The sequence below is a fragment of the Eimeria necatrix genome, genomic scaffold (genome assembly GCF_000499385.1).
Source record: "Eimeria necatrix Houghton genomic scaffold, Enh_scaff974, whole genome shotgun sequence".
Classification (NCBI taxonomy): Eukaryota; Apicomplexa; class Conoidasida; order Eucoccidiorida; family Eimeriidae; genus Eimeria; species Eimeria necatrix.
In genome coordinates, this window is record NW_013654765.1 from 2,501 (window position 1) to 13,696 (window position 11,196).

At 43.7% G+C, this 11,196-nt stretch overlaps 2 protein-coding genes across 2 annotated transcripts; both read left to right on the forward strand.

Moving 5' to 3' along the window:
- Positions 1-922: 922 nt before the first annotated feature.
- ENH_00084860 (hypothetical protein, conserved) lies at positions 923-1,939 on the forward strand (the record flags this gene model as incomplete). The annotated part of the gene is made up of 1 exon (XM_013583551.1): positions 923-1,939. The coding sequence occupies one exon, from the start codon at positions 923-925 to the stop codon at positions 1,937-1,939; it is 1,017 nt and encodes a 338-aa protein (XP_013439005.1).
- A 1,758-nt stretch (positions 1,940-3,697) lies between these two features.
- Positions 3,698-6,419, forward strand: ENH_00084870 (hypothetical protein, conserved; the record flags this gene model as incomplete). Its single annotated transcript, XM_013583552.1, has 2 exons — positions 3,698-4,444; positions 5,892-6,419. 2 exons carry the CDS (start codon positions 3,698-3,700, stop codon positions 6,417-6,419), a joined length of 1,275 nt encoding a protein of 424 aa, XP_013439006.1.
- Between the last annotated feature and the right edge of the window lie 4,777 nt (positions 6,420-11,196).

Below are 11,196 nucleotides of genomic sequence, written 5' to 3' on the forward strand. Positions count from 1 at the left end.
GTAATGAAGACAAACATTTTGTGTTGAAAGAAATGGAGATTTTTAAATTAATGAATTTGAGCTGCTGCAGCCATTCAGCAGCAGCTGCTGCTGCAGCTGCGTTTGAGGCCCTGAGGCTGTGGGGTGCGTGCTGCTACTTGCTGCAGCAGCTCCGCAGCTAGCTGCAGCTAGCTGCAGCTAGCCGTGGCTAGCTACGGCTAGCTGCAGCTAGCTGGGCCCTGCTGGCTCCCAGAGAGCGCTGCTGCTTTGCCTGGCTGGGGATTCCCTTGCATGCATCTTAGCAGCAGCGCGCTGGGGAAATTACGGACGGCGGGGCCGATCTCGGGTTATTTTGCGTCTGTGGAGGAAAACTGTTTTTAAAATAGAATTAAAATTGCGTTTCGAATTAAAACTCGAAGGGAAAAAGAGGAAAGCAGCGCGGAACGCAGCAGCAGCCGCGAGCGAGCAGTGTTCGTTGAGTGGCGGGTCGCTCCAGCTGCGGGCGGCGGAAAGCTCCCCAAAAGCCGTTTAAAGTGGAATTTGGAGAGCAAAAGGAGAAAGAGAAGTCGAAAAGCTTTCATTAGAAGTAATTTGGAAGCAAATTGGCGCGAATTAAGGGGGGAATCGGGGGAGCGTGGCTGGGCGAACAGCAGCGTAGCGGCTACAGCTGGCTGGGCGCAGCAGCGGGCGCTGCTGCTGCAGTGCGATCCTCGCATTAAAAGCTGTCTTCACGGGAAAACAAAGCGCAACTGGCGAAGTTCAGGAGATTATTAGTTTATTTTTGCGTTTGGGGCGCAGGATTAGCGGGGGTTTCCTCGGGAACGGGGAGTTGAATTCGCCGCGGGTGGCATCGAAGATCGCGGGTCGCCGGGAGTTTCGCAGCGCTCGGCGCCGCATTCTTTGCTTTCTTTGCTTCCATTCGGCCTTATTGCATGCATTGAGAATGCCGGGGCTTTTGGGGCGCGTCGGGGTGGCTGCTGCTGCAGTGGCTGCGCTGGGCGCAGCAAATTCAAGTTTTGCTGCGGGCGCAGCAGCGGAGGACTGGGCGGCGGCGGCGTCTTCGGGGCTTCCGCTGTCCGCAGCGTTCCCCACGGAGGCAACAGCAGCAGCAGCGTCTTCTGCTGCTGCAGCAGCAGCAGCAGCAGCAGCAGGAGCGCCGGAAAGCCCGCGTTTCTCGCCGGAGGAGCAGCAAGTGGCGGAGGTGCAAGCCCTGGACGAGAGCGACTTGCAGCTGCAACTGCGGGCTTTGTATTCCGTTTCAAAAGACCTCGAAATGAAACAAATTTTCCCAGAAGGAAGTCTGGAAGGCATGCAAGAAGTGCTGAACGAGCTCAGCAGCGTGGAGGAGCAGCAGCGGGATGTTGAACAGTACCTGCGGCGGTTCGCGCTGCTGCTGGGCCGCTCTCTGAACAAATATGGGGCCTTTTTTAAGTTAAAAGTGGCTTTAGGAGACCCTAGTTTGAAGGGAGAAGCTTATAAGCAGCAGCAGCAGCAGCTGCCGCTGCTGGCAGCAGAGTGGACTGCAGCAAACCGGCTGCTGGTGAGCTACCTGCGGCTGGGCGCGCGGGACCTGCGGGACAAGTGGGGAGCAGCAGCAGCAGCAGACAAGCAGCAGCAAGAGCTGCTGCAGTTCTTCGAGCGGCTTGCTGCAGTCTACGAGCAGCAGCAGCAAGTCTTCCGCTGCGGCTACGCGCTGGCCGAGCTGCGCTACCTGCAGCAGCAGCACGCTGCAGCAGACCTTGCTGCTCTCCTCTCCGACAGCAGACAAAAAGCTGCTCTTCGAGACTTCGAAGCAGCTCTCGAAACCCTCAAAGAAAACACTCATTTAGCGAGAAAGGCAGCAGCAAAACCCGCGAAAAACGGACTCTTCAATCCCAACTTTTTGCTGCTGCTGCCGTTTCCCCCGGACAAGCAGCGCGAGGCCGACGACCTGCCGCCGCCCGAGGACGACGAGATGTGAATTAATTAATTATTTAATTTAATTAATTTAATTAATTAAATTAAATTAAATTAATTTAATTTATTTAATTTTATTCGTCCAATTCCGACAGGTTTTGCGCTCCAGACAAAAAAAACCACTTGCTGCGGCGACGCGCGGCTGCGGCGACGCAGCAGCAGCAGCAGCAGCAGCAGCAGCAGCAGCAGCAGCAGCAGCAGCAGCAGCAGCGGCAGCAGCAGCAGCAGCAGCAGCAGCAAAGAATGTTTAAAGGGTGAAATGCAATTCTTCTTTTGTAATCCGCAAATGGGTTTATTTGAATTCAAATCTTCTCAAAGACATTTGCAACTTTGCATTTGCTGCACCTGCACACTTTTTTGCTGCTGCTGCTGCTGCTGCACTTTTGTTTATATTTTCTGTACAATTAAAACCAACTTCCCTTTATTCATTTATCCATTATCTATTTATTATTTATTTATTTATTTATTTATTTATTTATTTATTTATTTATTTATTTATTTATTTATTTATTTATTTCTTTCTGCAAATAAATTGCTGCTTTCTCCTTTAGAAGCAGCAGCTGCAAACGGAAAAGAGAGAACAGAAGCAGCAACTGCAGCAGCAGCAGCAGCAGCAGCAGCAGCAGCTAGCTGCTGCAGGAGTAAGTGGGCGTTAGCAGCGAAAGAGAATTCGATGCCATAAAGGAGACTTAGGGTTTAGGGTTTAGGGTTTAGGGTTTAGGGTTTAATGAGGTTATTACTGTGCAAGTGGTGGAAATAAAAATGGCCAAACAGAAGAAGAGGGTTTGGGACTTCGGCTAAGAGCGACGCAGCAGCAAGAAGGGGTTTAGGGTTTAGGGTTTAGGGTTTGGGGTCGCATTTTTGGATTTTATTTTCTTTTAAATTCGCCAAAAAGGAATAAATAGGAATTACTGTTTTATTTTTACTTTAAGTTTCAAATAAATATATTTGGGGGAGCCCGGAGGGGGTTCGGTGTGCGTTTGGGTTTGAGGTGTACGTACACCTGGGAGAGCAGCAGCAGCAGCAGCAGCAGCAGCAGCAGCTGCGAGCCGCGCGCGCTGCTGCAGCTTCTGCATTTAATTTTGGTTTTAATAAATGAAATTGAAGTGGAATTAATTAAAGTTTATTATTTGCTGCTTTGTTTCCACTTGAAAGGCAGCAGCTGCAGCAGATCGCCGCAGCAGAAGCAGCCGCCGCAAGGACCGCTGCCGACTGCAGCAATCGGCCCGGTCTTGTTGGTTTTCGCGGCTCAAACGCTGTTTTTTCAGTGAAAACAAAACCAATTAATTGAATTAAAGCAATAAAATCCTTTCAGCAAACAAAAGAACCAAAATCAAGGGCCAAACTCTCGAAACGGAACCCCCTCGCCCAGCAGCAGCAGCAGCAGCCCAGCCCGCCAGCTCGCTGCTTCTTTCTGTGTCCATACACTCGAAGCCAGCAGTTAAATCCTTAAACAATCTAATTACTGATTTATTAAAAGGAGTTTTTGTCTTTTTGTTGTCTTTCCAGTTTTACTTTGTCCCCAGCTGCTGCCGAGATCTCTGTTGGCTTGCTGCTGCTGCTGCTGTTGCTGCTGCTGCAGCAGCAGAGGGACTCCGCCTGTTCTTTTTTTGCTTCTTTCTCTGTCTCTCCAATTATATCTTTATTTTCGTTGAAGAGGCCTTTATTTGTTTCTTTATTTCGTTTTATTTCTCTCTTTTCTTCTTTTCTTTCTTTCTTTCTTTTTGTCCTTTTCTTCTTCTGGACTTCACCAAACCACCCGATGCTAGCAGCAGCAGCAGAGGGGCTCCCCCGGAGCCCCTCGCAGCTGCAGCAGCAGCAGCAGCAGCAGCAGCAGCAAGAGCGACAGTCCCGCCGGCCGCTGCGCCTCCCGCTGCTCCTGCTGCAGCTGCTGGGGCAGCAGCAGCAGCTGCTGCTGCTCCTGCTGCTGCTGCTGCGGGCCGCAGCAGCAGAAGGCACCCCATATGACCCCTATGCAGCAGCAGCTGTGGGGCCCCACAGCCACCTTAACTATTACCCGCCGCCTCCATACAACCCTACGCATGCAGCTGAGCAGCAGCTGCGGCAGCTGCAGCAGCTGCAGCAGCAGGAGCAGCAGCTGCGGCAGCAGGAGCAGCAGCTGCGGGAGCTGCAGCAGCAGGAGCTGCAGCTGCAGCGGCAGCAGCAGCAGGAGCTGCAGCTGCGGCAGCTGCAGCTGCAGCAGCAGCAGCTGCCCGGCAGCCCCTTCCCGCCCCCCTACGAATACGGCTTTGCTGCTGCTGCTGCTCCTGCTGCAGCTGCTCCCGCTGCTGCGCCCACCGCAGCAGCAGCAGCAGCAGCAGCAGCAGCAGCAGCAGCGGGGCGGCTGCCGCCGTACGTGCCGCAGCCGTTTAACTACACAAGAGAGTTTTTAAAATCTTTAGCAGCAATTAAAAAAATAAAAAATAAAAAAATAAATAAAGTTTTTTCTCTTTTGAAAGAACTCAAATCCACAACTGCCGGTACTGTCTTTGAAGACCACGAGGTCAAGGTTTGTCTTTTGTTATTATTTATTTATTTATTTATTTATTTATTTATTTATTTATTTATTTATTTATTTATTTATTCATTATCTGTTTATTTATTTATTTATTAGTTATTTATTTATTTATTTATTATTTGCTGAAATTACCAATCAAGCAGAAGTTCGAAAAAAGGAAATAAACAGATTTGAAATAATTCCAAAACGAATTAAACAAACAAAATTATTCTTTTAACTAATTGATTTAATTTAATTAATTATTTATTTATTTATTTATTTATTTATTTATTTATTTATTTATTTATTTATTTATTTATTTATTTATTTATTTATTTATTTATTTGATTTGCTGCAGGTGCTTTTAATTTGGAAAAAAAGAAAAGGCGACTTTGGGGTGTCTGTGTCATTTGTGACTTTGCCTGTGGGGAGCGAGGTGTCTGTACAGCAGCTGCTGCAGCAGTTTTTGCTGAACGCAGCAGCAGCAGCAGCAGCAGCAGCAGCAGCAGCAGCAAACGGCTGCAGCAGCGCCTGGCTGGGGCTTTCTCTCAAAGTTGAAGCTCGAGAAAGAAAAGAAAAAAATAAATTTTTCCAAATTAAAAAAAAACAAATTCAAATTTCTCTCCGTCTTTTTGACGAAATTCGAATTATTTTCGAAGACTTGCCCACCAGCTTCCGCGTAAATTAAATTAATTAAATTAAATTAAATTAAATTAATTAATTTAATTTAATTTAATTTAATTTAATTTAATTTAATTTAATTTAATTGTTTATTTAATTCTTTTGTTTTATTTTTAAATTAAATAAATTCATTTCTTTTTCTTTTTATTCACTTCGCCGCTATTCCCACTTTTGCAGTTTTTCTTTTTTTGAATTTTTTTCACTTTTCAAATCCCAATTAATTCACTTCTTCCATTCTTTTATCATTCGTTTATTATTTATTTATTTATTTATTTATTTATTTATTTATTTATTTATTTATTTATCTATTTATTTATTTATTTATTTATTTATTTATTTGTTTATTTATTTATTTAGGGCTCTCCTTGTTATTCGAAAAGTCTCGAAAACCATCTCGGCGATTTCGTCCCCAGAATTCTTCAAGAGGAATTTCCAGAAACAAAAATAAAAGCAAGTTTTTAATTTAACTTAATTAAATTTAATTTAATTTGATTTAATTAAATAATTAATTAATTAATTAATTAATTAATTAATTAATTAATTAATTAATTAAGTGGTTTTAAATGGTAATGAAGTTAATTAAGTTACAAGAAGAGGACCTCGATCGAGGGCGCTATGAAAAGTAGTTCTTTCGGCAGCAAAAAAGAAATCTTTAATTAATTAATTAATTAATTATTTATGTATTTATTTAATTAAATTAATTAATTAGTTAATAAGTTAATTAATTAATTAATTAATTAATTAATTAATTAGTTTATTTGTTCATTTATTTATTCAGATGCTGGAGCTGAAGCCTGTGTCTGTATGGCGGCACATATCCCCTTCGCTGGGTGCGTACGAAGACGGGCCAGTGCTGTACAACTTCAGCAGCAGCAGCAGCAGCAGCAGCAGCAGCAGCAGCAGCAGCAGCAGCAGCAGCGGGGGCAGCGTGATGAGGGAAATAAGGCTGGGGAAGGGGAGCTCTCCGACGCTGCACCGTCTGGCTGAGGTGTACGTACACCGCGCGCTGCTGCTGCTGCGGGGCTGCAGCATTCGCAAAAGCGCCATTTTTCCTTCTTTTGCAATTGTTGCAAAAAGCCAAGAAAGAGTTTTTGTTTTGCCTCTCGAGGATTTAAAAGTGCCCCTCAGGGCCCTCCATTGGGCCCTCAAAGAAGCAGAAAAAGAAAAGGAAAAAGAAAATGAAAAAGAAATTCAAAAAGAAATTCCAAAAAAGTCCAAAAATCCAAAAAATGATAATTCAGAGGAACCCGTTTTCACTTTCGCACTTTACCTCAAAAATATACTCAAGTCCGAAGTCAGTCATTAATTAATTAATTAATTAATTAATTAATTAATTAATTAATTAATTAATTAATTAATTACATATTTATTTATTTATTTATTCATTTATTCGCTTGTTTGTTTATTGAAATGATTAATTTTTTGTTTGCTCGCCAATGCTTACTAATAAATAATTAATTCAGACAATTGGCCATCTGAATTAATTAATTAATTAATTAATTAATTAATTAATTAATTAGCTAATTATGTAATTAAATAAATAATAAATTGGCAAAACAAAGAAACAAATAGCAGCAGCAAGCAGCAGCAAATGGATTTATTGTTTGCTTTTTCTTCAGGCCGCTTTGCCCTGTTTTGAGGCTTCTTTGGGCCGCCTTTCTCCTTCAACTGTCTCTCTAAAGTCCTCTCAAATTAAAGTTTTAATCAACTCCAAATGCAGAGGAATATTTATAATTCATTGTTCAAAAAAAGCTCTTTTTCTCAAATTCACAAATCCCCAAACAACTGTCGCAGACGCCCTTGCGACTTTGCGCACGCAGCTGTACGTACACCGCAGCTGGGGGGCCCCCGGAGGTTGGGGGCCCCCGCCGCCGGGGGGCCCCCCGGGGGCCCCCGAGGGGGGGGGCCCCCTGGGGCCCCTGGGGGCCCTGGGGAGGCTGGGGGGGGCCCTGGGGGCCCCCAAGGGGGGCCCCCGGGGGGGCCCCCGGGAGTGCTTTGTGGGGTTTATTTCGCTGAAAAGAAAACAGCAAAGAATGCTGCTGCCGGGGGCCCCCTGGGTGGCTTTGCCGGGCAGTACCCTTTTGTCAGATGCTGCAGCAGGGGGGGCCCCCCTGCTGCTGGGGCCCCGTGCTGCAGCAGCAGCAAAGGTGTTTTGTCCGAATTACTTGTCCCTTTTTTCTTTTGCTGAAGAAGTCAAAACCAAAAAGGGTACTTTTTTTGCACTTTCTGTTTCGCAGGGGGCCTCGGGGGGCCCCCGGGAGCAGGGGGGCCCCTTTTTCGGGGGTTTTACCCTCAAGCCTTTGCAGCCAAACAAATAAATACCATTTAATCCAATTTTTCTTTTTTTTTCTTTTTTGGACTTTTCTAGACACTCTTTTGCAAGTCTTTTCTCCCTTTTGGTCTTTTCGAATTCATTTTTCATTATTCCTTTTATTTCCATTTTATTCTTTCCATTTTCTGCATTTATAATTCAAAAAATAAATGATAAATGCTAGTAAATGCTAATTAATGGTAATAAATAAATAACAAATAGTAATAACTAACTAATAATAATTAGTAATAAACAAGCACTCTATAATAATAATAGACGAATTTAAATAAATAGTACTATTAAGTAACAATTATGGTAAATAATTGTAAATGATAAATAATAATTAATTGTAGTAAACAACAATAGTAATAAATAATAATTCTAATAAATAATAATAGTGACAAATATTAGTAAATAATGGCAAGTAAATAATACTGAATATACTAATAAATGACTAGTAACTATTAATAGAGAGTAGGAAATAAACAAAAACTACCACTAAATACAGTAATAAATAACAAACAATAAATAGAAAAGATAATAATAATGAAAAAAGGAAGTAAATAATAAATATAACAGCAATGAGTTGTTCTGCGCTCGAGCGAGCACAGGATTTCAGTGTACATACACCCGAAACAGGAAACGAAAAAGAGCGGCCGAATTTGTTTTTGGGATTTTGCAAAAGGCCTTTCGAAATGATTTATTTTGGGACTTTGCGCCATTTTTGGAGGCTTTTTGTCTCTTTTTGTCGCATCAAAAGCGGAGAAAAATAAATGGAATTTGCAAATTCAAGAAATGCGTTTCGCGCAGCCCCGCGCTTGGGGTGTACGTACACCCGAAGCCCCGAGAGCGAGACGAGCCCGGGGTTTTCGCTGCAGTTCAGAAAAGAATTTTCATTTAAATGTTGAATATCTAAAATAATTAATGTCGAAAGAAATAATTAATGTTGAAAGAACATTTCACTTATTGTCTTTCCCCTTCGGCGGGAACACAAGCTCGAAGAGGTGTACGTACACCGCAAATGCACGCTCGACACTCACACTTATAAATGCGAAGAAGATACTTCCAACTTCCAAAATAAAAATATATTTCCACTTATTTCAACTTTTCTTCTTCCAATTTCAATTTAATAAGCACTTTTGGACACTTTTGGGGCTTCGCGAAAGCGGGCATTTGCTCGCGGTGTACGTACACCGCAGCTGTACGTACACCTGAGAGGTGTACGTACACCTCAGCTGCCCCGCAAAATGCACTTTCCGCGAAAGTCCAAAAGTGGAATTTCACTTTTGCAAAATTACACAAATGGGAATTTAAATGGAGATTCGGATTGCATGCAGCAAGTCTCGAAGTGTACAGACACCGAATGCAATTAGAGAAGTGAATTTTAAATGACTTTCCACTTGTTGCATGCATGCAAGTGCATGCAGAAGACCCACGAAAAGTTAGCAAAGACTAGAACGGAAAAGAATAAATGAATTTAATTTATTTAAATGTTAAATGCAAAACAAGAAAAGCAAATCCCGAAAGCTGAACACTGCGTCGGGGTGTCTGTACATACACCTGAAACGGCGGCTGGGGTCATTTCGCGTCGTTTTTCGCCGACTTTTCCCAAAATGAATTTCATTTTTTATTTTCTTTTCGAATTTCAACTCCTTTTTGCATTTAAATGCCTTTTTCCACTTCAGTTTTCCACTCAAACTGCAATCCGCGGGGAATACGCGGCAAAGGAGAAGAGCGCCGCCGTCACAACAGCTGTACGTACACCCCAAACAGCAAACAACTTCCGCATTCATTTCAACAATTAAATTCAAATTTATTTAATTTATTTAATTTCCACAAACACAAAAAGAAAACACTCCGAGGTCAAATGCAAAACAAACATTAAACTCCTAAAGCTCTTTCCGTTTCACCAGCCATTTAATTCCATTTCAAGACCATTTTAAAACCATTTAAATCCATTTTAAAGCAATTTAAATCAATTTAAATCCATTTTAAAGCAATTTAAATCAATTTAAATTAATTTAAATAAATTTGAATTAATTTAAATCAATTTAAGATTATGTAGGTCCATATAAAGATTAATTTAATTCATTTTGGATGCATTTGACTTAGGGAAACTGCAGAGGCTTTAATTGCTGCTAGTCTGCTGCTGAATCTTTTGAAGTTCATTTCAACTCATTTTAACGAATTTAAATCCATTTTAATCCATTTTAAGCGATTTAAATCCACCCAGATTAATTTAAATTATTTAAATGGATTAAAATGAATTAAAATGAATTAAAATGAATTAAAATGAATTAAAATGAATTAAAATGGATTGAAATTGATAAAGTTAGGGTTGATTTGCAATTACAAGAGAACACAATGGTGGCTAGCCAAGACAAGACCATGCTTCCAAACAGCTTCCAGTTTACAGCAGCCAAGTTGATGCAGCGCAGCCGCCTCTTGCTGCTGCTGCTGCTGCTGCTGCTGCTGCTGCTGCTGCTGCTGCTGCTGCTGCTGCTGCTGCTGCCTTGCGGCACCTCCAGCAGGCCCACGCCCACAGTGCTGCCCACGGCGCAGTGAGTCGTCGACAGCGGAATTCCCAACGCGCTGAACACCAGCACAGTCTGCAGCAGCAGCAGCAGCAGCAGCAGCAGCAGGTGCAGCAGCAGCAGCAGGTGAAGCAGCAGCAGCAGCAGCTCGGACGCCAACCTAGCTAGCTAGCTACCTACCTAGCACCCAGCTAGCTAGCTACCCATATACCACCCAGCTAGCTAGCTAACAGCTCCAAGCTGAATCCTCCAGCGGGAGTGATTTGCCTATATCGCTAGCTAGCTAGCTAGCTAGCTACCCATATACCACCCAGCTAGCTAGCTAGCCCCCAGCTAGCTAGCTAGCCAACAGCTAGCTAGCTAGCTAGCTAGCTAGCTAACCCAAGCGGCTCCAAGCTCCATGGCGAATCCTCTGGCGGGAGTGATCTTCTACAAAACTCAAAGCAACCCACACCGCTAGCTAGCTAGCTAGCTAGCTACCCAAATAAACCCCAGCTAGCTAACAGCTAGCTAGCTAGCTAGCTAGCTAGCTAACCCAAGCACGAGGCTCGAGGTACCGCTTAGGAGACCGCCCTCACTAGAAGATGTTTTGAGTTTCGTTGGGTGTGGCGATCGATCGATCGATCGATCGATGGGTTATAAACCCCAGCTAGCTAGCTAGCCAACAGCTAGCTAGCTAGCTAGCTAGCTAGCTAACCCAAGCAGCTCCGAGCTCCATGGCGAATCCTCTGGCGGGACTTATTCTCTATAAAACTCAAAGCAACCCACACCGCTAGCTAGCTAGCTAGCTAGCTACCCAAACAAACCCCAGCTAGCTAGCTAGCCAACAGCTAGCTTCGATCGATCGATCGATCGATTGGGTTCGTCGAGGCTCGAGGTACCGCTTAGGAGACCGCCCTCACTAGAAGATGTTTTGAGTTTCGTTGGGTGTGGCGATCGATCGATCGATCGATCGATGGGTTTATTTGGGGTCGATCGATCGATCGGTTGTCGATCGATCGATCGATCGATCGATCGATTGGGTTCGTCGAGGCTCGAGGTACCGCTTAGGAGACCGCCCTCACTAGAAGATCAAAACTCAAAGCAACCCACACCGCTAGCTAGCTAGCTACCCACATAAACCCCAGCTAGCTAGCTAGCCAACAGCTAGCTAGCTAGCTAGCTAGCTAACCCAAGCGGCTCCGAGCTCCATGGCGAATCCTCTGGCGGGAGTGATCTTCTACAAAACTCAAAGCAAC